General features: G+C 40.1%; 1 protein-coding gene across 8 annotated transcripts in view; it reads right to left on the bottom strand.

Moving 5' to 3' along the window:
- The window catches only part of enox2 (ecto-NOX disulfide-thiol exchanger 2), a 223,206-nt gene that overhangs the window by 145,509 nt on the left and 50,478 nt on the right, over positions 1-27,219 (bottom strand). For 4 of the 8 annotated variants that reach the window (XM_023958993.2, XM_023958992.2, XM_023958990.2 and 1 more), the window contains one exon: positions 25,528-25,617. In XM_023958993.2, the coding sequence (XP_023814761.1) occupies positions 25,528-25,561 (34 nt within the window). In that variant the 5' untranslated portion in view covers positions 25,562-25,617. Of the gene's footprint in view, positions 1-11,765; positions 12,138-25,527; positions 25,618-27,219 lie in introns of those variants that run through there. The other 4 variants (XM_078953943.1, XM_078953942.1, XM_011479893.4 and 1 more) reach the window with 3 other exon arrangements.

Below are 27,219 nucleotides of genomic sequence, written 5' to 3'. Positions count from 1 at the left end.
TTAATTATCTGGGATGAGTGGAGCCGAAAAAACGAAGCCAACAGCCACAGTCAGCTGAGTGGGTTTACCCTTGTTAATTACCAAAACGGCACAAACAAATGAAGCTCCATAGATCATGCAACAGGATAGCACTAGCATATGAAACAGGAGGAGGCAAACTCCCTTTGTCTCCTCTGATGCCATTTATCCATCCATCACACATCAGAGGAGATAAACTAGGGACCATAATTGTGGCATAATCAACGCCCTAGCATTGTAAAAGACAATTAGAGAGCAATAAGGGTTGTTAGTTTATTGCATCAAAAACAAGTAATACAGGTACAAGAAAAAAAGTCCTTGTTGGTACTTAAAGATTGTTATTAATACGGAAAAAAAATAATACAAAAAATAAAAATGCCACAACTGAGATTAAGACCAACTGAAAAGCACATAGTCTAGCTGTAATTTGTTTTCTTTTACTGTGAGGTCACATGTGCAGCAACCTTAAAACCAACACTCCTGTAAAATTTGAATTGGGCTTTTTACTACGTTTGGTGCTAAAGTTATGTAGCTGTAAAACAAGCCAGAACCATCAACCTCTTAGGAGTTGGTATTTGCTGATACGGTTTTGCCAAACTTGGAGGCAGTGCATTATGGAGAGATGTTTTCACTTTGGTCTTATGCAATTCAATTTTTCAATTCAATTTTATTTGTATAGCCCAAAATCACAACAACAGTCGTCTCGATGGGCTTCAAAGTAAACATGAACTCAAAAGGATCATGAATACAAAGGGTTCAATAGGAAAATACTAAAATGAACGAACAAACTGACTAAGCTATAGTGGCATCCCTGCCCTTAGACCCCCCCTTGCGGTAAGGAAAAACTCCTAAAAAAACGGATTCCGGAAAAAAACGAAGAAACCTCAGGGGTGCCCACATGAAGGAGGGATCCTCCCCCAGGATGGACAGGGGATTTACCAGAACTCTTAGAGAAGAATTAACTTATCTAACTCTACAACTACATATATAAAAGTCCAGCAGACGAGCTTCATCCAGCCATGGTTGGGGGGACAGTCAGGGGCGCGAGTAGAGCCTGAGACAGGAACCACAGCCAGGTGTAGGAGCAGCTTATAACTTGCAACAATCTTGTTGTTTATTTAAATGCAATTTTTGCTATTAAAACACAGTCTTTTTTAAAAAGCTCTGATTTTCTACTTTCAAATGACCCCATACTTCTATGAATCATCGTCTATCCGGGACACAGGCATCCTGCTTTAACAACTGCAATAATCTTTTTCCTAATCTAATCCAAGAATTAAGTATGATATCCCTTTCTCCTGGCATCTGCCAGTGATGCCCGATTGTAAGCCAAGGATTTTAACAGGTCTTAAAAAATCTGAAATCCTAGTGGCTTTCTGGAAGGACATTTATCATTCTTCTGTTGGGCAGTTTTTCCATGGCTCTGCAGTTTAGGCCTACACCCGAACACATGGTCCTGATTTTCTGGCAAAACCCAGTGGATATTTCAAGATACAATACATCAATATGCTTCAACAGAGACATGTTGATGAAGTATAGATATCTAAAATAAATCACATGCAGTCAAGCTGGACATAAATGAAATATTGCACTTTATAAACAAGGTTGGGTTTGTAGTACCTTTGCTTATATTGTAATTTCTCAAAAATACTTAAAAGAAAACGTACACCAAGGCGTATTATAATATTTTATCAATGGTCAATAGAGAATGCTTTTATCTGTATTCCACAATGAGTTTGTGACGGGTTGTGGACATGCTGTGGGACCTCCAGTTTGGAAGGGGGTGGTGTTGAGCTGGGCTGTACTGCACCCAAGCTTGTTACTCATGGAGCCCGGTCCAATTTACTCTCAGGGCAGCCTCGGTCCAGAGAATACACTAACAAGCCAAAGCTCAGCTCTCGTCAGGGTAAGCATTTGGGCACTCTCGAGAGGTCTGACAAATGTGAGCTGTTGGTGCAACTGTGCAGTTGGACACAATAATTAATCTTCATATCGATCCACCTCCCTGACTTTTGTTGGGACAAGCAAAGAAAGCGCAACTGTGAACCTGCAGTGTGTTGCAGCTCATGAAGAAGAAGGGAGCGAAAAGTTCCTCCTCAATTATTCTTTCCACTCAACCCTAGAGGTGTGTACACACACAAGGCAGACATCAAGCAAAAAGGAGATAAATTGCTAGAAAAAAAGGTTTCCCCTAAAATGGAGTAGAAACAGTTTAAAAAAAAAAAAAAAAAAAAAACAATGGTTAGAAAAAAGCCAAACTTGTTTGGTTAAAGCTATTATTGCACCTTAACCAAATGGGTTATTCCTCTAATGTAATATTTTACAACATCTGCATGGAAAACACTGTTTCTAGACCCACCCTGTCTTTCCTCAAGGGAAAGAAGAATATGAGGCACTCCTATAACAGTCTGTCTCTCCTTCAGCAGTTCCTGTTTGCACCAGACCTGCTCTGATGAACTGCCCAGCAGACTCTGAAATATGACCCATAAAGGCCAGTGGCACTATAAACCTGGTGCCACGGCTGATTTGTGAATCCAATTACCTTCCTTTCTGTAATGGCTGTGTTCAGTGCTATGCTGTTAAGTCAGCACTTTTAAGCATCTGGTCTTAAGGCCACCGTCTTCACTGTCATCGGCTCCCACCATGCAGAGTAGACTGCTCAAAAATACAAGCTGATGTTAAGCAACAGTGCAGTTAGGTTAGATTACACTAGGGAAAGAAGATCATTTAAACAAATAGTTTGTAAATTTTAATCAATATGAAAGATTTGAGAAAATAAAAATTGTTGTTGTCTTATTTCTTTTATACATTTTCCTAACTCAAACATTATGGACATTAAAAAGCTAAAAACTGTCCAAAACATTTAGGTTTTGAGCTTTTATCAGGTGCAGAAAAAACAAATCTATTTCAATCAGGTTTATCTGGAAGAAACATGGTGTGAATAATGAGCTTAATAAAAAAAAAGAGCAAAAACCTCATTTTTGCAATATTAATGGAAATACTATTATGGTAAACTTGTAAACCCGTCCTTCCACTTTAGGACAGAGAGCAGGTTTTATTGTTTATTTTCATTTTGAAAGGTCAGCCACAAAACTTACTTACTTATGAGGTTTTTCTTTCTTTGTGATAACTTTTCTCCAGTAGAACTAGGGAAGAGCCTCGGGTCATATCTAGTGTAGAAATGAAACTGCCCTTCCCCCTCCAGCTGCTTTGAGTCAGTCAGATGCAAGTAAGGACTGTTCTTAATGTTTCCTATGTTGGATAATAATGAAAATGACCAATTTAGAACAAAAATTTAAAGAATATGAGACTTAAGTGAAACTGATATTTTAGAATAATGCTATCTTTACAATAAAAGCCTTAAACTGATGTCTAGTGGACAGGTAAAACAGAATATTTCAGATTTTCCACTCTAGTATGAACTATTTCTGTGGTATGTCCAAAATTTTTGGTGTTTTTCACACGCAGTCTTATCCTTACATTACATTGTTATTGTACAACGTAGATTAACAATCATCCTGTTCCTAAATGGATTTATATGGTGGCACTAGCCCAAGAAGATCCCATACTGTAATAGATTATTTGCCAGCTACGACTGGCACCTTCTTTAAACAAGAATTGACAAATATAATGAAGATTTTCTTGGTTTTTTTTCCACAAGAAAATAATACTAGTTGCATCCTGAAGTAACAGCCAAAAAAAAGGGCTGCTGGGTGCAGAATAGATCAGGGTAAGAAGAGTCACATTGGCTACGTTCACACTGCAGGCTGAAACGACCCAATTCCGAATTTTTTGCCCCTAAGCGGCCCAATTCCGATCTTTTCATGACAGTCTGAATGACACAGATCCGATCTTTTCAATTGCGACCCAGGCCCCGTGGATTTGCCGTCCTGATTCCGAATTGTAGCCGTTCTTTTCAATTGCGACCGCCGTCTGACCGGCCAGGCGACTTGATTCCGAACCGTACGTCATCGACACGCAACAAACGTCATCATTTTGCGTTGAAGTAGGCGGGAACGAGAACGTAAACATCAACCATGGTGGACGATGCTGCTGAGACCAGTCAGTGGAAGGGAAGGGAGGTCACTGATTGGATTAATATTTGGGCTGATCGCTCTTTTCAGGCCAAACTCCAGGGCTCTGATCGCAACTGGGCGGTTTTGAAAAAAATTCCAGCTAAATGGCCGAGCGTGGTGTTGAACCTTTCCCGCGATAACTTTTTTTTCTCTCTCCCCTTTCCGACCGTGCTCAAGCGTGGGGGACCCGAGGCGATCCTCCTCCCTGTTCTGATCCTTAGATTCTCCAGAACGGGTTAATAAAGAGTCCATAGCATTTATTTTGGGGGAAACCTTCTTTTATTACCGTCCTCCGTAACACACAACATGAATGCGCGCCCACACTGCCCCCCCCTATTCTCAGTCGCGGCACGCGCTTGCACACACACATACACACGCGGGGGCACGGCCCCAACACATACACATTCCTCTTCCACTACAGTGGGTACAGACGATCCCGACTCCAATGCCTTCTTAAAATGAGAAGATTGTAATTGTGCAGCTCCTTCGTGAAAATAAATGTAATATTACAAAAAGAGCTCTGCTTTTGACAACACTGTTGTTGACATCTATTGTTAACGTTGGCTCCGCAAACAACAAGTGACGTCGTTCACCGTTGAGTATTCTTCTGGCTTCTGCGCATGCGGGTCTCGTTTGGGTCGTGTCACGGTCACACTGGAGATCACAAAAGTTCGGATTTACTTGGAAATGTGAACGGTCTAGCAAACAATTCGGATTTTTTCAAAAAATCCGAATTGAGCATTAAGCCCTGCAGTGTGAACGTAGCCATTGTACCGCTTTGACTCTGTTCCTGAGCCATTTTCTTTTGAAAGCACAACAATGACAAAATATCCACCAGTTTTAAAAATCAAGGACAGCAACTAAAAAGAAAACAAATTGCATTCAAATGCAATCAAGTACATAAACCCAAAATGATGGTGTTGAGAAACACAAAGAAAACTCCATGCACTTGGGAACTTGAGACTGTTACGTTCGCTCAGTTGAACTGCCGTCAAGTCAAACTGGGGGATATTTACCTCACCTAATTGCTGGCCTCAAGTTACATTCCAGTGGTTCAAAATAGACAAAGCTATAATTCAAAGAAGTCACTGAAACTACCACTCATTCTTTAGTGAAAGTGTTACAGAGCTGTTGTATCATCCTTTCGCTAAATTGTGACCTCCCACTCCTCAGAGAGTTGGGGGGGAAAGGGTTACATGCCTCATATTCCCAAGTAAAATATGCTGAGAGCAGAAAAAAAGCTTGCATTTATCCGGTTGGGGCCAGTGAGCACAGGGTTGGTTTTGAGCTCAGACACCAGACCTTTCAGAACTCGTCTGGTGACATTTCAGACCCATTTTTTCTCACTCTTGTGAAAGGCACATGCACAGTGGGGATTTGTGAATTTGAGTTAGCTGATGCAAATACGGAAAAGAAAAACTCTAAAGAAAACTCACTGAATGAATACTGCGCTTTGCAAAATGGAAAAATTCCTGCGTATAATGTGGGCTTGCAACCACATTTCAACAGACCACCAAATTATTGTGTAAACAGGATTTGGAATATGATGTTTATAGCCTTGCAGAACTACTCAACCAGCTAACCCATGAAAGCAAACACTGTATTCCTGAAGACTTCTATTGAGAAGAAAAAATGCTCCCATAAGACAGAACACAGAGCACCTCTGCCACTATATTAATAATGCATTCTTGGTTACATTCTGTTCATCTATTTTGGCACCATTTTGTTTTCACGCTCCTCTCCCCCTTAAGCCATTCCTTCCTCCTAAAGTAGGAGCCGTATAAATCTGTTCTCCTAGTCTCTATTATACTGGAGTGATGGCTGCTTTCCAGACAAGAAAATCTCTGGACACCCCCTTTTTTCTTTCGGTCCAAATCACTGAAGCAAGTCCACAGCTACAGGGTGATGTGTTCCACAAATCAGTGTGTGTACAGAACAAGTTAGGCCAAAAGGGTCAGGTCCTAAATAGCTTAGTTAGAAATACAATACATCAGCAGAGGGCTAATAAATGTCATGAAACTTCTATAAGTCATTTTGGTCAGCTATAAGTGGAAATCCAGAATTTAAAAAAGGGACCTCCAAAATGCACAAAATCTATTATAAAAAAAATAAATAAACACCAAAATAACCCCCAAAAACCCTTTGGATGGATAGCTTCATAGACATGTGTTCACAGTATGAGAATCATCCCCTTATCACCTCTAATCATGTTCTCGACCACTTTCCTGGGAACTTCTAGATCAGGAGAAGAAAAACATACAACAGAATACAATGTTCTCAATTTCTTTGCCATTTTAACCAGAGCTGCCCTCTTGTATTTTATAACCGTGAAACACTCTAGAAGATGCACCCTGCACATTGTAGTGACAACTTTACCTGTACCTTGGATGCAGCTCAGTTGGGAAAGCATTGTCAACATGTGTATGTATTTGTGTTGCAAAGCCTATCATCTGCCTGTTTTTGGTCCACTGTCTTTACATTGCTGAGAATGGGTGACACCAAATAAATGGGAAATCCCACAAAGAAGAAGAAGAATGATGTACTGTTTGAACAGTCAAAAAGTTTGTAAAGGAAATACTCGTCCATCAAACCCAAATCCAAGATCAGTTCAAGCTCTGTGTTATCCATACACTGTCAATGACCAACACATCCAACCTTCTTCCTTTAGGAACCTGTATTACTACTATATGCTAAAGACATCTCTATTACACACAAAAAAGATAACCTATACAGTGGTTCCTCAATAATCGCGCAAGTTACATTGTAAAAATAACCCCAGTATGTGAAACCTGTGAAGTACACATCTATACTTTTAGCAATTATTATAGATGTCTTACTGCTGAAAAAAATCTTCACTGCACAGTTTACTGACATGAACATTTTCACACTTTTCTCTCTTGTTAAAACTCTCAAAGGTCAACCCTTCATAGAAAAACAGGTCCAGTATAACACAATGAAAACAAAGCTCTGCTTGCAATCTAAAATGTATTTAAATTTGGCAAACTAAGTGTACTACACAAGAGAAATGCCACGGCGGAGAACGACTGACAGTGGTCTACAGCTAATCAGGACGCAGAACACAATGTGCTGTTAAAAATACCACGCAAAATTTCACAAAAAAATCCACCACACAGCAAGACTGAAAAAGGTGAACCGTGTTATAGTGAGGGACTACTGAATTGTACTCTCAAGACACCTTTACAAAGATTACCTGAAGTGTCATTAAGATTCATTCATTTTCTATACCATTTTTTCCCTTTCGGGGTCACGGGGCTGCCGGAGCCTATCCCGGCCACTTATGGGCGAAGGCAGGGGATGCCCTGGACAGGTCGGCAGTCTGTCGCAGTGTAGAATATCCACAATCACACATCCATTCACTCTCACAGTCATACTTATGGTCAATTTAGAGTTGCCAATCAACCTATGAATCATGTTTTTGGACGGTGGGAGGAAGCCGGAGACCCCGGAGAGAACCCACGCATGCACGGGGAGAACATGCAAACTCCACACAGAAAGGTCCCCGTCATTAAGATATACCTGTAACATAGATCAAATGCAGTGAGCAAAAGTTAATTTATATTTATAACAGAGTCTGCAATTGTGTTTGTGACTGATGTGAGACAAATATAAAGCAATTATCAATAACTCTTCTTAACTGAGAACCAATATTTTAGGCAGCATGGTAAGATGTGTGGCTCTACCAAACACTGGAGTTTGTTTCTGCACTCAGAGTTGATAGAAATGTGGACGGTTGAGGTGTTCATTATCTTCTTCAGACAGGAAGGAAAACTTGCAGAGGAAGTCGTTGGTGATGAGCATAATCCAGCTTCTTCAAACTGTCTCTGTTTTCTCCAGCGCTCAAAGAGACTATCTTATGGGTTTGATGCAGCAGAACTACAGCCACGACCCCGCCTCACGCGTCTTTGAGCCAAACACAAAATTTAAAGCAGAAATAAAATGGGGCTGCCCTCTTCATCTTTTATGTAGAACTTTGCAAAGTAGTTAGCTCCAGTTTCAAGGTTCTCTGCAAGGCGGCATATCATGAAAGTGATTAGAAAAGGAAAGCTCTCTCAGTGATCCAGTTACAGCCTCAGAGTCGATTGCCTTCAGGCTGCCAAGCTCTCTTAGAGGCTGGATACAACATTACAGGTTCTACTTCTGCTGCTGCCAACACCGCTGATCCTCACAGGACTCTTCCACACGAGCCAACATACAATCATTTAGCCTTAACAGATTCCAGCCTCTTCGTTAAAGGGAGGCTGCAACTCCAAGCTGAACACTTAAACAACATCAAATTGGATTTCCCATTGAAAATACAAATGGCCATTACACAGAAAGTGACAACCATCACCCTAGATCCAGCTGAGGGGTTTCGGGCCAGTAATGAGCGTTTAAGTCGTCAACCCCACAAATCGGAACATCAACCCAGCAGATGGTGCGTAACTGCACCAAATGAAGGGGAGTGGCTTGCTAATAGGTGGGCAACATTTTAAAAAAGAAAATATAGCCTAAATTTTTGAAGCCAACAATCTGCAATAATCTACAATGGACATTTCCTACTACTGGATTTGAGCTGTAATAGCAACTGTAGTCAGGCAAAGAGAAGCTTACATTTGGCCCACTAAAGGGTGTGAAAGGACTGATGATGAGCTGTGACAGATTAGTAAAAGGTCATTGAATGTCTTTATCTCTCTATTTAGTAGACCCACATTAAATAATCCATTGCTAACTTTAGGATGGAAGTAAAAATATCCATTTATATATGAGCAAATAAACATTATTAAAGACCCATTCTGATGAAAATTGTGTTTTTGGTGTTCTTAACATGATCTTGTGAATTTTTCCCATGGTGGAGGACATATAAAGACAATTGAGATTAAAATTGCATTTCTGAATATTTCTTTATTTAAATTGTGGTGAATCAGCAGCAGATGAAAAAATGCTGATTGAAAAAACTTGTAGTTGTGACATAGAAATTATACTGGGCGGGTCACACACTCCCTGCTCCGCTCCATTCTGAAGCGTCAACTTGCAGACAAATAGATCCACGTACGTCTTTGTTTTCTTCATCTGAGCTGGTAATCTGGCTGAAAACTGTACGGCTGGATAGCTGCAGTATTGCTCACCATTTTTGCTGCACCCGTAGTTAAGTTGGGGTGGTGAGGCACTGTAAGCTAACGGGAGAGAGCATCAACAGTTTTGCCCACAACTCAGAGGTGAATTTGTAATGACATTGTGCCGCTCTGCAGAAACTATGGCCTAGAAAACGACAAAGATTTTTTTATTTTGGCTAAAAAAAAAAGGGCATACTCATAATTAAAACACCACTGGGGACACTTTTAAAATAGATCATAAGAGGATCAGAAAGGGACTTTAAATACAATTAATCATTTTGGAGTTGCAGGTGTTTCTTTAAGGATAAGTGAGGAATTCTTGGTAAGAAAAAAAAATAAAAAATGAAAAACCAATATTTGTAGCACTTTGAAATCATGAAGCAAAGGTCCAAATGTAGAGCTTCTTGCAATAGTGATGCAAAATCAAGGCAATCACTACAGGATCTAGTTGAAGGATAACTCTCTAAACATGTCAAATTATGAGTGTTACGTAAAGACATGGTGGTGTCATACTCTGGAATAAATTAATCGATGAGAATGTCTTCAGAAAATGCAAAAATAAAAGTACGATAAATACTAATCCAATGAAAATAGATCAATCTGAGACTTTCTCTCTCCGTTTTATCAGTTCACCTCTGACTGATCTTTTTAAAGACTTCGACTGTCCTAAACCAGTCTGACTGACAACGCTTTTATTTACAGCATGTATTTTCAGGAGATCTCTATATATATATATATAGGGGAGAAAAATAAACCATATAATCTTAATGAATAGGATCGGACAGAGTTGGAGTTTTTCCTTGCTCTTATCCTGTCTCCCTCTTCAGCAGCATTCATCAGGATGAGCCATATCTCAGACGTATTAGTGGGAGCAGGGCCGCCTTGTTTGGCTTACTTTAACTAACAGACAACAACCTGAACAGAACCTTTCAAGTTCAAAACCTGCCTCATCAGTAAGCTAAAGAGCTTGCCACCCGTCTGTCAGCTCAGCTTTGAGCACTCAGGTTACACCGACGGAGCAGAATACTGATTGGCTGGCAGAGTCGGTAAATAGCTTCGCTTTGTCACTTGAAAATGAATAAATTATCCAGTCTGGATTCAGCTGGTATATTTACATTTCCAGGTCAGAGATAACTAACAAGTAAAATGTGATCATTTTTAAAGTGGTATGCCTCTCAGCACAACTACTAGAACATTTATTAACCTACAAGATAGATGGGTTTGTGAAGAAAATTCAAAACAATGGCTCACTTTTTTGGTCACATCTGCAGGAGGCATGCTTCTACCCTTGAATGGCCATGCACCCCAGAGTTAAGAATTCACAAAAGCTGATGTTATCGCCAAGTACCGGCGACAGCTGACATATTTAAGCTCCTTTTCCAAGCATTCTACATGCAACCTTTAAATCAGATCTAAGCAACACACTCCTCCCGACATCGCAAGAGGATCTGAGGATGCTCTGCCGGTTGATCAGAGAGGACTGCAGCAGACTGTCACCGGCTCTGATGGAACTTTTCACTCCCAGTGGTCATGGGGAGGCACTCGACCTACGCTCTTTCAATTTCATTCAAAGCCAGTGGATGCAAAGGGATCCTGCCTCTGATACCCCGCATTTCTGCACAAAAACCACCTTAAAGAGGAGCAGTCAGTGAAGAGGTGGTGCTGCACACTAAATGCCACTTTCAGTAAAGACGTATTTAAAAAAAAAATAATAAATCAATGTGGAATAATAAACTCACAAGTGATCAGACACTTCAGATTTAATCTCATCCTTTACAGAGATGAGACAAATATGATCCACTGTTCTCCAAATCAATCTAGGAGGTTAGAGGTGACAATCACTGCCCTGATGAGATGGTGCTCTCCCCGGTTTAATAAAAAGAAGAACAAAAAACACCCCACATATGGCTTTGAACACTAACAACAACAGCTCAAACGTCTGTGGGACATCTAAGGTTAATCTGCCATAAGAGAAGGAGCCGGAGTGAAGCAGAATGCGCAGTTTAATGTCAGATTTCAAACATCTCTGGCTTAATTGCATCCTAATTGGATCCTCTGAGTTCAAAGATGCTCCAATTATGAGTCATTTCTTGAGATTTGGGAATAAAGGCACTAAATTCCTAATTGTTGCAGCCAAGAGAGCAAAGAAAAACAGGCCCGCCTGACGGAGATTAACGATGGACAAATGCGGTCCTTCTGAACCGCACAAAATATGCCAGATTAGGTGGGAGTGCGTCTGATCGGAAAACTTCTGCCAGTTGCGTCAGGCTGTCAGATTGCGCTCATTTTCCACACGCATCTGCTGACTTTAACATATAAAAAAACACACACATCAAAACGATGGAACCTCAACAGCTGGAAAACGCCCGACGATGTGGGAGGAGATCAATAAAACAAGAAGAAAAAAAAGGAAACAGCAATGAGGGGTAAGAATGATGATGGGAAGGACGCGCTGGACCCTGCAGCGGCGTCAGCTCCGCACGCGGCAGGAGAAAGCATTTCCCGGGTCTCCGCGGGTCGGAACATCGAGCAAACGGAGCAAACTTGAAGGGTGTACCTGTGTACTGCAACAGAAACATTGTCCCCAGAAGGCGAGTCGCGATATCCCCCGTCGGTCCTGAACTGTACGCGGCAAAAATATTCAAAAATCTGCAAATAAATAAGAATAAAAATCCGTGTTCGGAGCCGGTTCGCTGTCCGTCCGCTCCGCGCGGCACGCTGGACTGCAATGAGAGCAGCCGGACGGAAGCGGGACCTTTTTTAGCTGCGGCAGCGAGCCCGCCCTCTCGACGAGCCCGGCGGACACCCAACACGAGCGAGCTGCTGAGGAGGAGACGCCGTCTGTGGGAGCTGCAGTCCACCCCACCCGCCGACACTCCACCTAACTCCCCGACACTTCACAACGATCCAACTGTCGACAGATGATGCCGCTCTCACGGAGAGCTCGAGCCTGTCAGCGCGCGCGCGCGCATTCATGTCACGCTCCGCGCGCAGCTGCCGCGTCTGTCGGATGCTGTGTTAAATCATAGGAAGAATTACATTTTTATTTTTGATTTTTAAAGGAGTCAGGTGACCTACGCAAAAAAGTTTTGTTACTCGACAAAAGGCTGTATGCAGTACAACACGAACTTATCCAACATCAGTTCAATTAACCTCCAGTCTCTCCGATGAAAATCCTCTTTTGGTGTTTTTATTATGTTGTTGTGGCATTTTCTTCACGGTGGAAGGCAAACATTAAGACAACTAAACTTGTAATTACATTTCTGAGTACTTTCCCTCAAAAACAACGCCAATTGAAAAAGCCAGTACTAGTTGTCAAACTACTGGGCAGGCCACAAGCTCCCCTCTCTGCTCCATTCCGGTGCATCTACTTGTAGACAAATAGATCCATGTGCGTTTTTGTTGTCCTTGTCCAAGGTGGCATTGTGGCTCAAAACTGCACAGCTGCACTGCTCCAATATTGCTCGCCAATTTTGGTGCAAATTACAAATAATTTTTGCCGAACAAAGAGATTGTTATTAATTCATATAGCTCTGCTGTTAGTAACGGGATAGAGATAGTTATTTGTTCAGTACTTGAGTTTTTCTCTACTCTTATAGTACTTTTTCTATAGTTTTTTGGTGCACCGATAATGTTAGCTTGGAGGTGTGAGGGGCTGTGAGCTATTGGGAGAGCCAGTAGACAGATGGGTGATAGAAAGTGAGCAAGCCCGCAATTACCGTTTTAAGACAAGTGGACTGAGAGTGTGATGACCCATAGAAATGGGTTTCCTACCGGCTCCAACCAAATTAAATCAATTGAGTCGCCAATTTTTGTGATACAGATGTTACCAGGTTGGAACTAAAATCGTCAGTAAGCAGTATTTACTGTGAGTCAGTCCAAGTTATCATTTCTAGGGCAAACACTCAGGAGTGAGCTTCTTGGAAGTCCACACCCTTTCCACTTGAAAGCGGGCTCTGGAGAATCTGTCAATCAAACATTTCAAATGTTTGACAAAGTGGCCAGCAGGCACCACTTTCTTTTATAGAGACATCTGATTGGTTTAATCAGTTTAAAGCTCGAACAACTTAAACTACAGTAAAATATGAAAAAAATTAAGATTAGCAAGAAAATTTTATTTGGAACACAGCGGGGGAGGGGTCACTCAGTCCAGTCCTCTTATACAGTCAATAGGACCGCCCACAACTCAGAGGTAAATTTCTATTGAACTACTGTCGCTCTGCAGAAACTATGTCCTAGAAAATGACACAGTTTTTTTTAAATTATGTCTTAAAACAACCTAATCATAATTACTTTTATGATAGATTAAAAGATGATTGGAGTGGGACTTTTAACACACACATTTTAGTCTAAATTCTTCAGTATTCCAGTCAAATGTCTATGAAAATGTTCTCAAGCTGTGAACAATTTATTAGTTGTAAATGAACGAGGCTCGATAACTGTCCTGGTTTGATCAACACTCAGTCAAAAGATTAATTACGTGAGCAGAACAGAAAAGCAAACAACTATTATGCTTCTGTAATTAGGCACAAGCTGTGAAGAGACGTGAAAACTCCAAGGAGAATGTAATCTAATCCATCACTGCAGCCGTCAGCTGAGTCCTGTATCCTGGAAAAAACTGGGAGAAATTGACATGTCAGTTCATGCAAAGTTAAGACTGACCTGTTGCCTAGGTTAATCTTTAACTTTCATTCCATTTTTTTGGCATAATTAACTTAATAAACATCCAAAAACAAAAATTGGCACCTCAGTATGAGCAGGGTGAATAATTCAAATTGGTGGCTCATTTTTAGATGAAGCAAAAAAAACAAAGTTGGAGTCATCGAGTGGTGAGATGTGAATGTCCGTTATTATTATTTTTACGTTTGCTTTCGCTAGTTTAAGGTCATTAAAGGGGTGGGGGTAACTTTTGACTGTATACGAAAACTGGACCGAGTGAATGTGACATCACCCATGAAAAAATGAATTGCTTCCAACTCTAACCAAACTCAATCAATTTAGTCACTCATTTTTCACATTACAGGCATTGATTGGTATGTTGGAACCATAAATCAACAGAAAGCAGTGATTAGTCCAAGTTGGTCTGACTCATTGTTCCTATGGCAACCACTTTCTCCAATCAGGAGGAAGCTTGTTGAAAGTCCACAGCCCCCCTTTTATTTTCAGCATTTGGAGTGCTAATTACCCGTCCAATGGGTATTTGTCTACATACATAAAAAACGACTTGGGGTTGTTTACTTGTGTTGAATAAAACAAAATCCAGAGAACAATTCCTCCCATTTCCAAATCGTTCTCAACAGTTAGTCCTTAGTTTTTGTCTACCCACTTAAAGGTGGGGGGTCTTTCTATAATCCATCATCATTAGGTGTTGCTTGACAGTCTCTATGGACCTCAGATCTCAACAAGAAAAGGATCATTTTCTCTATTAAAAACAGTAGTTTTTTTATCAGAATCCACCAGCATTTCCTGCAAGTGAAAACGCAACACTTTTTTGATCAGAATATAAGTCCAACAATAATACCCACACTCTTGCCAAGATACAGCTCAACAATGGAAAAAAAAATGCATGATAAAATATTATGCCATCTGACAGCTTCCCCCTGCAGGTACAATTTAACAAGAACCTGAACAGCGGGAAACAGAAAAACAGCTTTAGAGGAGAATCTTCTCCTCCAACTCCATTTGTTTTTATACGCAGGGCTATTGTCTCAAGAGTTCTCCCCAACTTTTATTTAAAAGAAACTTCAGCATTACACTTGACACAAAAAGATGAAACTAAATTGTTTGGAGTAACATAACACTACTAAGTATGATGAAGACTGAGATTTTGCATACATTTAAAAAAATAAATTAGATAAAATAATTGGAACCCCTCCAATTATTAATCTTTGACGGAGAGAAAAACACAAACTGTATAGAAACTCTGTACATATAATAGTTTATCAGAAAACATGAACACAGCGACTTCAGCCATGAGTTTCTAATTTATACTCCATATTTTAGGGTCATAAAAAAATGCAAACAACCCAATCACAACCGGGGCTGCCCACAATTTCACAAGAAAGCTCATCATAACTGAAATGAATGTTTTCCCAGCAAGAACCCAATTACCCTTGTCAGCCATAGTGATGAGTAACAGCCAGTGCAAGCTCAAATTCCACGTTAGTGGCCAGAGGCAATGATGTTTTCCCAATGTTTGTTCCTGCTGTTTTATTGTTGTTTCATATGATGACACTCCCTTAGTTTTTAACAGGTTTTTGTTTACCTTTACAGAATGATACGAGTCCATTGGGTTTATTAGGTGATGCAAGGTCATCTTTAGTCAATTTAAATGTCATAATTGCAACTAAAATTTTGGTTTAATTAGATTTGTGTTTTAAACTTTAGGCAGGTCTCGAGCAGCTTGAGGTACACAAGAACATGTTACTACAAGTTGATGACTTAAACCCTGTTCTTAACCTGCAAAGAGAGGGAAGTTTGTTCTTTCTCTTCTAAAGTTGCAATTAGAAGAAGGAGAAAATAACAGTCATTTTTGTTTTCATATCTGAAAGGTTAAGTTTGTATTGTGTGTTTTTGACTAAAAATCTGGGGCGTTGACCAAAAGATTATGGATGACAAAAGTAAAGCCTGACGTGGGTCAGCCATATTGATATTCTATCCAAATCCATAATGTTCTGAAAAAAGGGAACTGGAGAGAACAAAGCAAAGGCCCAGTTTTGTTGCCCAGTCATCTGCCAATAAAAAACATACCCCTTTTAATGCATAAATCTGACATATATTTTTTTTTAAATATTAAGGATATAACTGTATTTTGTTGCACAGCTGTAGTTTTTGATAACACATCCATTTCATTTTCCAAATCTTTTTTGTGGTCACAGGGTTGCTGGAACCTATCCCAGGTACTGTCGGGCAAAGGTGGGATACACTTTGGGCAGGTTGCAAGTCTGTTGCAGGGCCGCACAGACTCACATTCACACAACTTAGAAGGCATCTATTAACTTATGAAGCATGTTTTTGGACTATGGGAGGAAGCCGGAGTCCTTGGAGAAAACCCACACACTGCATGAAGAGTAACTTCCACACAGAAAGAATGCAACCAGGGCCTTCTTGCTCTCATTCAACCTAATCTGTTCATAACATTGGAGGTAATAGAGAATTGCACTGTAACCAGAACCTTTTATGGACTTCATATGTGCTTCCTATGTGAGTTTTGTGGGCGATTATGGAATATTTGGACCTGTTCTTGTTTCTCTTCAATTATCTTTTGTGACTGTCTGCTTTATGTCACACAACACAAACGGACAGACTGTTCTGCTGTGTAGGTTCTCCAAGGCCATGTAGGTACTACTACGAGGGCCACATTCATGCTGCAGTTCAAACACAGTTAATATGCAGCGTTTTGAAAGTTTCTTTTTCTTCCATCAAGCTTTTCATCTCTCTGAGCATTTCTAAACACCATATTTTGTTTTTCGCCCAATACTTTTGACTGTCAACCAACAATATATTGGCACAGTTTGTTTTCCTTTAATCGATTCCTACTGTCGCTTGTGAAGACGACACTTTTTTTTTTTTTTTTTTTTTTTTTCTTTTTTTTTAACTTGTTCTGTCCAACAGCTGAGCAAACAGATTAGAGCTGAAGGCTTTTTGTGTTGGACAGGTTTTACTATCACAAAAAGAGGCTATATAGCTTCAAGAAACTAGAGTGTAGATTTGTATAAACCCCTTTTTGTCGTATTATTTTTTATTTATTTGTTACATTTAGTGTGTGTGGGGAGGGAGAGGGGAAGAATGTGAGGGGAGGGTGGAAGAGAGTAAAAGGAAGAAAGGTGAAAAGGTGGGGGATACAAGCACTGATTTGACTAAGTTATTAATTTAAGCTGTAACAATTATACCAGATCTGCTGGAAAGACGAATGTTACATCAAAGGTGAAAATCTGACACTAAGATGAGCGAGAAAAAAAAAACTGTCCATCAATACACTGTAGGTAAGGAGGAGGGATGAAGCAGACAGGGAGCAGTGTGGATTGTGCACGTGCACGTGGGGGTGGAGATACATGCATGCTGCCGACGTGAACCGTGTGTTCATAAGGGGAACCAGATCCTACCCAGCCAGACCAGCCAGACCAGGAGAGGGGAGGAGAGCCCCCCAGGCCAGAAGCCCCCCCAGCATCCGGACCCAGGCAGCCCGGGAGGGGAGGAGGAGGGGACCGCCCACCCCACCAGGCAGGCACAGAGAGGGCCCCCCTACAGGGGCCCCCCCAATGCCCAGAGGCACAAGCGAACCCAGTGTCCGGCCCCCAGGCCACAAGACAGGAGCGCTTAGCCGTACCAGGCGGCAGCCATGGGGGCCACCGGGCGCCGGACACCGAGACAAAGGCCAGGGACGAAGCCAGGGCCCCCGGAACCCAAGAGCCGGCCACCACCCGACCGGCGCCCCGTCCCCGCAAGCCAGCCCAGGCCCGCGACCTTAGCAACCCAGGGATCGCCACGCACCCACAGCCACAGCCACCCCCCTAAAACCTTACGCACTACCACCCCCCCCGCCATAATATCTGACCCCCCCTCCCCAACCCTCTCAGTGCCCTCCCCTCTCTGTGATGGGGAGGGAAAGCCCCAGAGGGTCCCAGCGAGCCAGCCCCCAGGTCGGTCCTACCCATGCACTCACACACACATACTCACAATCATCTGGTTACCCTCCCTACCCCCGCCGCCAAGCAGCAACCCCCCCCCCCCCAGCCGGCCGACCCCCAGCGCCGCATGCCCGACCCCTCCCGCAAGACGACACTTTTCTGTATCAATATAAACTTACCAGTGGAACAACAGAGTTCAGGTACTGCAGCTGTCCTCATGAGGACTTTGGAGAGGTACAGCTGATATTTAAAAAGGCTCCGCTCAGCAGAAAAGCCGACACATTTCAGAAGATTGTGGTGATATTTGCAGTTGCTCCATTTTGGAATCAATGACTGATGGGTTCAGTCCTGATATGAATGAAAAATGCAATTCCGCCAGCTTCAGAGTGCAAAGATTAAGACAGCCAATACAGATATGTGTCCTGGATGTAAACAACATCCTGTCAGTTTTTTCTCCACCTTTATGTCTGCCTCCTTCTAATGACCTGCCTCTTTTCCTTCTCCTCCTCCCACTCACCTTATACTTATAGTCTGGCTAATGGCCAAGAGATGATTATTTGGACAGGAAGGGTTTTGAGGGGCTTCACCCTTATAAGTTCCATCTCATTACGGGAGTTTCTCAATTTCCAACTTCCTATGTTGGAGAAGTCCAGCTTGGAGGAATTTAATGAGTTTTGGCGCTTTAACAAGTTAACTTAACAAGTAAGTTGAACCAACTGTTGGGATGAAGACCAAAGAGTGCCATTGTTTTCATTTCCATAAACCATGACAGAGAAGAGCAGGTGTGAGTGTCTGTGCAATAGTATTGTATGTTCTGAAAACTACAAAGGGCAAAATCCCAAAGGAAGGCCCAAACTTCGCCTGGAGGATTCCCTCTTTGAATGAATATTGAGACAACTGTTGACCATTGTGCACTGCCAAGATGCTGGTAGAAGAGATTGTTGTCCAACTTTCACTCAGAAAAATCCATTCAACTCCTGATAACTGAAACCTTCTTGAGCAGAATAGATCTAAATGTGTGTGTTTTAGTACAAATGTCCATAGGAGGTAAGTCAGTGTAAACTTTGAATTACATGTGTAAAAGCTTATAAACATATCAGTCTATCATATGCAGCTAAATGGCTTTCATCGTTAATCCACTACAGAGAAAAAAGCCTTAAGAAAACATTCATTCTGACAGAAAAAGTTATAAAGCCCCTACTTTCTATGCAGACCCTTCAGTTTTTTTTTCTCATTGATCTAAATATACATTTAATTCTTCTGGTTCTGTTTATTAAACAAATACTTCATTCATGAAATCTTAAAACAACATGAAGACAACTAGAACAGTTTGAAGTCTTTTTTATTCAGTAATGTGACAGTTTCAGAGGTCTTCAAAGATTTGAGTAGTAAATTTGCCGTTACCTTGAATAAAGGATCATTTTACATTACAAGAGGAGCAAAATAGCTTGACTTATACTGCATTTAATTATATTTATACAGAGTTCCAAAATAAAAATAAAAATTGGTGTGTATTAAGTCGTATCTAGAGGGAATCAGACTTGAAATATGGGATTGGGCAACTATACATTAGGACTTTAACACTGTCCATATAACATAGCCTGACAGAATCATATTTAAAAGGATTTATGCTAGAGTAACAAGCAAACATGTGTTTTCTATGCAACTGTAATTGTCACTTTAAAAAGTTATAGTAAATGAATAGAGTAATTTAACATTAAGGAGTTGTTACATTTATTTTTCCATTACATTTAGTTACATGTATAAGTTATATCTGGCCCTTTGAGGACAACCACTATGCTGATGTGGCCCTCTGTGAAAATGAAGTTGACACCCCTGGTTTAAAGCAAAAGGAAAAAATGACTTAAAAGAACCCTAGTTTTCCCACATATAAAAACATGAAGATGAAGGACTCTCAAGGGAACAATAAGTCCCCATTCTGTCTTTTTATGTTCACGCAAATTCCCAAGGTTTTGACTGAGGTAAACATTTCTGTTGCATTCTCATCTCATTTGTTTCAAACTTTCAGAATGTATCAGTATATATCACTATAGAATCAAGCTTTAGTTAAAAAAATCTACACGTATTTATCAAATGTATTAATCAAATTGTCTTTAAAATGATAATTTTTTTGAACAAACAGCTTTTAATAAGTTTTTAATCTAATAATTTTGATAATGTTAATTCGACAATATTGAATGAAATGAAGAGCTTGTGTATCAAAATAAAATCCATTCAATGTTTTGATAGTGATACCCCTCACACCCTCGACATCATGTTTATTTTATTGTCTTATCTTATTCATATTTAAGTACACCAACTTATTGATCTATATGTAAATGGTAAATTGCGTATACTTATATAGCGCTTTTCTACTTTACTTGAAGGCCCAAAGCGCTTTGCAGTCCCATTCACCCATTCACACGCACATTCACACACTGGTGGCAGATCCGCTGCCGAACACTGGCCAAACCTTCCACCAGAGGCAAGGTGGGGTTTGGTTTAGAAAAAGTGACTGGGACAAAGACAAGGTGGAGCTTAAGATCTTGAGGATGTCTTGGGAGCGACGAGGATGGATAGGACCAGGAATCCATCAGAGGAACAGCTCATGTAAGACGTTTTGGAGATAGTTTTAAGAAAACAGGTTAAGATGGTTAGGATTGGTTGAGAGGAAGGACAGTGATAATGTTGTTGAAAAGATGTCGAGGTTGGAGCTACGGTGGTCTAAAATTAAATCAATAAAGAGGTTCATGGATGTAGTTGGGGGGGACATGAGGGTAGTTGGTGTGACTGAGAAGAATGCAGAGTATAGGGTTGGATGGAGGTGGATTATTAGCTGTGGTGACCGCTAAAGGTAACAACAAAAAGCAAGAAGAAAAATGATGCAATAACCTTTGAGTAGCTCCTTGTAGATGATACTGCAGTAGACATCAGCCTTATTCTTGTCAAGTTCATTAAATTTTTATTGGTATTTTATGGATTTAGAAAAATTTTCCTTGTGTTAGATCATTTTAAAGAATTAAATGTCTGTTGTTTTTTTTAGGTGTTTCCCCATCATCTTATCACATTGCATTGGATCTTCATTGCCAATTCTGTCTATGACTGTATTTCATTCGCTCTTGAAATATCCGTCAAACCCTTTATTTCTATTTAAATTGTAAAAATGAGTAAATGGCTTGAAATACTTTAGTTGCTGGATTCTTATAATGATCCCTGAAAGGTACTTTTAAGTTTTGTAATTTTTTTTCTTCCTTTTTTACAACTATTTATATACCACACATGTCAAACTCCAAACCTCAGGGGCCAGTGTCCTACATGTTTTTCTAATAACATGTCATTGTAGTTTCCTAGTGGCAAAGGATGCCTATTCCAGGTAATCAGCAGCAGATAAGACTGGGTTTCTGAAAAACCAGCCGTAAATGCCTATAGTCTGACACCCCTGCTTATAACTAAAAACACAAACCTATGGAGGGTATGGAGGTATTATTACAGACTGCTTTGATAACATATTTAACCATGTACTATTTCATTGATTACAACATGAAAGCTGACTGACCATAGTTTTGACTGATCTTTTAAATCGCTGAATCCATTAGCATGGACATTATACAAGGACTGCGTGGCGAGTGTGAGTGCATGCTGGGTTGTCGTTATACCTTAAGTAATGTTCAATCTTTCAACAACAAACATTTAACTTTTCTCAGGTTGCATGAGGATATATCTTTGTCAGCAGTCTCCAAGTGAGCGCGAGAATAAGTTAGTTTTCCTTTGCCAACAATAGCAAAATCAAAGTGTAACTGCAGCCATGATCCGGGCCTTTGTAAGTCTTCAGAACCATGAAACTGATACACATCTTTGTACTCTATCTAGAGCAGGGGTCACCAACCCTGTGCCCGCGGGCGCCAGTGCGCCCGCGAGCACCCCTTGTGGCGCCCGCAGGGAGTGCACCCAAAAAAAATCTTTTTTTTTTTTTTTTTTTATTGAAGCAAATATTCAACAAACAACCACGGCATGTCTGTCAATGACAACAATATCAATTCTGAGATAAAGGTAGACAAAGAAAACCCAAATATGTAAACAAATATAACTTAAAAAATAATCACTAAAAGTAAGGGTCTATTACAAAAGTTTAAATAGATCAAATAAATTACACAATTTCTGGACATTCTTATGATTCATGTAATGTAAAGATTTTGAGAATAGGTTGAGGTGGTTGAGTAATCCATTAATGTGAGGATTAATATTCCTGTATGTTTTTATTTACATTTATGTTTAAAAAGTTAAAATTAAGTTAAAGTTTTAAAGGTTTAAAAGTTTAGCTTTAGTGTGTTCAATAAATATTTATCTTGTTCGGCTGCAACCTAAAGTCTGTTTTGAAATTAGGCTCCCTCTGCAACTGAGTTTGACCCCCCCCCTGTAATACGAGTCTAGAAAATTCAGTCTAGGAGGTTTTTAGTGGCGCCCTTCATACCACTTGGTGCCCATGAAATAGCCCTCGGTCTCATAAAGGTTGGTGAACCCTGATCTAGAGAGTCTTCAGCAGCTCAGTGAACATTGATTTCAGAAGTAAATTTGGGTCATTGAGTCCAGTTAAATTCGCCTTATTAATGTAATGACCCCTACTTTGTTTTTTAGGTGAAGCAGGGTTAGATCACCATGATTTTAAGACAACTGCAGTTTATTGGTGGAGCAGTGAAACTAAGCAAAAGCTACCAGCCAATGTAGCCAGGTAAACAAAGTCACGTGATTTTGATTGCGTCACTGCATACCCTTTATGAACACAGTAATATTGATAACTTCCAAATCTTCATCTGATTGGTTGGTTGTTTTGTAGAGAGATGTAGTTCCCAAACGAAAAAGATTTGGCTGTCTTTGGCCGTGGCAGTGGTTCATTAGATATTTGCCTCTGAGTTGTGGGCAGAACTGTTGGGATGGAGTACGCCCGTCCCTACTTCCCGTCATCCATCTGTTTACACTCTCTCCGACTGTATCCCTCACTACACCAACCTAACATTACCGGTGCAACAAAAATGGCGAGCAATATCTGAGCTATCCAGCCGTACAGTTTTGAGCAAGATACCAGCACAGAAGAGGAAAACAAAGACGGCCTTTTCTAGTCTGCTCTTGATTCACAGCAATTTGAATATAAAATATTCAGAAATGCAATGTTGGGCTTCATTTTCTTTATATTTTCCTTCATCAAAAAAAAAGCCAAGAACATTTTAAAAACATGAAAATTTCATTTTCATCAGAGTGGGTCTTTAAAGCTGCAACTCCATTTTTTTTATACATTTTTGTACAATAATTAATTGTATTCCATTTGGTTATATGAAGGCTGTTTTTTTCTTTTTATATATGCCCACATTGTATTTTATAATTTTATATACAAAATTGTTTTGTTGTAAAAAAAAATATATATATATATATACATACATACATATATATATATATATATATATATATATATATATATATATATATATATATATATATATATATATATATATATATATATATATATACACACATGTATATACATATATACATATATACATATATATATATATATATATATATATATATATATATATATATATATATATATATATATATATATATATAATAAGTCGTTGATGTTTTAAAAGTATTCAATTCATATTGTGTATTTTAATAACTCATTTTACTCATTCTTTTTAACAATAAATGCAACAACAAGAAAAATTCAAATTGGCAGCTGAAAGATTCTACCTTTTTCATTGACTTGAACCGTAAGATCCAGTTCTCCTGATGGCCATCATGTGTTCACCTTTGCCGAAGCAAAGACTCAATGCAAAAGCTAAAATCCATGGTAGTGCAGATATCCATGTGGCTAAGTAATTGGACAGTGAATATGATAAATCCTTTTAGTTCTTTATGCATAGCTAATGCAAAACCAAATGATTAATTAAAAAAAACAAAACACTTTTGTTGAACCATTTCTACAAGTCATCGTGAATTTTGTAGTTGGAAGACAGGAGACTGAGATCAGCCACGTTTAATTCACAGAGAAAAAACAGAATTCTTCATTCTCCCACAAACTGACCTTTTGAGACACACTTCGATTGTAAAATGTTCCCCAAACAGACGAATCAGAGATTGCTTGATAATTAAACCCGTGAAAGTCAAATATACTAAGACACGGCAGAAAAGTCTGAAGAGTACAAGTGTGAAGTGAGAAAAAGGATATAACCGAGCAGGAGGACCAGAAAGGCTGCAGGGAGGGAGGAAGAAGAAGAGAGGCCCAGTCTCAGACAGAGCATTCATTATCACCTGACTGACCTGCATATTGCTCTGTGAGAGAGTAATTGGGAAGGACACACTCATCGGCCAAAGCCCAGCATTAAAGGGGCTTTTCATTTCACCCTCTCTCCTCTTTCTCCAAAGCAATCTCTAAGGGTCTTACTTCTTTTAATTTGAATCATCACAGAATGTTCTTTAGATTCCATTGTTTCCAAAAACGCAATTATGGATAGTTAGTGAAACATAGTGATCTTATGGGTAATTTACTGCAGAAGGAGTAGTGTAAAACCTAATTATGCATTAAATGAAAATGATCATCTTTTTTGAACAATGAACATTCATTGTTTTGCCATATTTGGAAGTGGACCCACAGCCGAACAGCACTGAGAGCCGATAAAAAGTCTGCAAGAGATTTGTAATGACATCAAGAGGGTTTAGTGTGAGCATATTGAGGTCTAATAATGACTAGATATATGTAAGGAGCACAATTACCATTCTAGCTAATTAAAACCTGGTTAAAAGGCATTAATAGAGCTGATTGGCGAGTAAAATATGTCAGAAATCACAGAAATTTTGGTACAAACACAAGACAAACACTTGGATGGTAAGCCTTAGTCACGTGCACTTGACCGGTACAGATGTGCACGTTTTTGGGTTGTCCAGTCCTGTGGAGGGCATACAGAGGAGTGGCTGCATCCTATGCTGTGTCTTGCAGTTCCCTTGAGGCTGTTTGTACAGCCATCTCAAGGGCCGGCATGAAAATAGAACGTACGATTGTTGTGCGTGTGGTAAGTGAAGTTATGGTAAGGCTAATGTAAGCTGCACCCACTTATGTTATACGGATGCTGTCGTATGGCTCCCTTATGCCACACTCTAGCTGTTATTAAGGTGCAACTATTGGCTCCTTTCCAGACATGTGCAAATGCCTCACACATGGGTTGTGCAGGTGGTATGTAAGTACCAAAAGGACGCCCGTAGGACACCCACAAAAAAACAAACTTTGATTTTTTTGGTTAACTCATTTCTAACAGTCAGGCTGCAAGCAAGGAAGACGCATGTATCACTTAAACAGCATTAACAGGCTCCTTGCACATTTTGCCAAAATTTGGGAAAGGTCACAAAATTGAAAAATTCATACCTCATGCACGTGCCTCCCCCTTGCTTTAGCGTTGTGTTGTATGAGTGTTCGGTATGACATGTGGCCCAAAGGATGCCCGTAGAAAATGTGCATGAAAACTTTTCCCCTACGGTCTCACCAGACCATCTACAACCCTGACATTTTGTGCATGCCACGTACAGGTTTTCTTTTTTTTCATTTTTCCCCCAACAAACAGCCCATATCCACCTGTAAGGGCAGTTGTGACAAAAGCTTAAGGTTTGCACAGTTACTACCGGGTTCAGCCTTCTTACCTGTGATTCGACTGCTTCTGTACTCCTTGTACATTCTACAGCAGAAGCGACACCAGCTGGGATTTCACCTTTTCTTGTTTTCTGGAAAATCTGTGTAAGACAAAATGAAGTATTGTGGTCATTTATTCTTTCATTTTGATGCATTCATTTGAAACTCATTCAGGGACAGCGACTGGGAGGGGGAGCAGAAGAAGTGCGTATTGTCTTCAAGTGTCTTCTAAAAGCCATGATCTCCCTGCTTTCCCTCTTTGTGCGACAAAAGCTTATCAGGACTAATTCTGGGCAACGGATGGGTCCCATTGACTGTGCTATTAACACTCAGACTGCAAAAATCTGCATAGAAAACCAAAAAGACCGCCAGAAGGTTGCTCAGGGAATTCAGTAATGCCTTTCACCCCACCCAAACACGACCCCAAGGGTGCAGAGATGGACAAAGTAATTGGCTTTCGCCCGCTATGATAATCTTCTTCAGTGATGCTGTGCCAACACAATCTCAGACCACTGAGAAGGTCACAGTCGCACAAGGTCACACCCAAACCTCTATCCACACTGCTGACAGCAGCACCTGAATTCTTAAAGGAAAACTTTACTCAGGATTGTTCGTTTGGCTCAGAGGTTTTCAGTCTTTCTCCTTAAACTCTAGAGATAAGATGCAAACATACTCACATTTAAAGAAAAACAGTTTTATATAAAAAGCTTAGGACAAAGCAATCAATATATAATTACAACACACATATTTAAAGTTCCAATCATATTTCTACAGAAAAACATATGACCGTGGAGAACATTAAGCATAATGCAGGTTTGGTGGATTTTAGTCATCTGCTTCTGTTATTCTTTACTTGACATGTCAGACAGACAAGATTACTATCACTAGTCCTGTCGCTTAGGCTCACGTGTACTAGAAGTGACAAGCGCAATTAAAGTTTGGCGCACATGACAGCCCCTCAAATTTTCTTCTTTGCAAAACCACTCACCATGAAGATCCTTGCAAATTCTTCAAAACTAGATGTACCCTGTGAGCCTCAAGCAGACAAACCCTCCCAACAGCTGCAGCAACAGAAAATATTAGACCCAGGTAACATTACTAACTGTGCTTTACATGTTTTTTTTTTCTCTTTAAAGTTAAACAAATAAACATTTGCACAGTAGATTTTAGGGTTGGGCTTAAAAAAACGAGGTATCTTTGCAAGACATCCACAAATCTTGTTTTTCCTTAACAACACTTCTTGTACGTTTTTCAACCAAAAAGATGTGTAAAAAGTAAAAGTGTAAAGCTTAAAGGCCCGTACACACCGGGACGAATATTCGCCAGGCGTTATTCGCCAGCGTTTTTCGCCACGTTTTTTGTGTTCACACCCAGGCGATTTTGCTGACGATGAGCCGAGCGAACATGCAATTTCATTCCCTGACATTAGATGGCGCTTAATGTAAAACAGAAATACTCCTGTACACAAGGTGGCGATGCGCAGCTTCACGCTTCTCAAAGTCGCTTTTCACTCAGAAGAAGAGAACAAGTATTTACGCGCTTGTCAGAAACATACAAAGAAAACATGAATATTTCAAGCACCAGTTGCTCCAACTCATTATTTCTTCGCGGCAGTGTAGACGCTACTTGGCGCATATCTTCTTCGCCGTGACATATGTGTGCTCAGCAAGGCAGTTTTGTGTTTGAGCGCCCCCAAGTTGTGT

Source organism: Oryzias latipes, chromosome 10, assembly GCF_053564925.1.
Source record: "Oryzias latipes strain Hd-rR chromosome 10, Olatipes_Hd-rR_3.1".
Classification (NCBI taxonomy): Eukaryota; Metazoa; Chordata; class Actinopteri; order Beloniformes; family Adrianichthyidae; genus Oryzias; species Oryzias latipes.
This window is presented reverse-complemented; position numbering and strand designations above follow the sequence as displayed.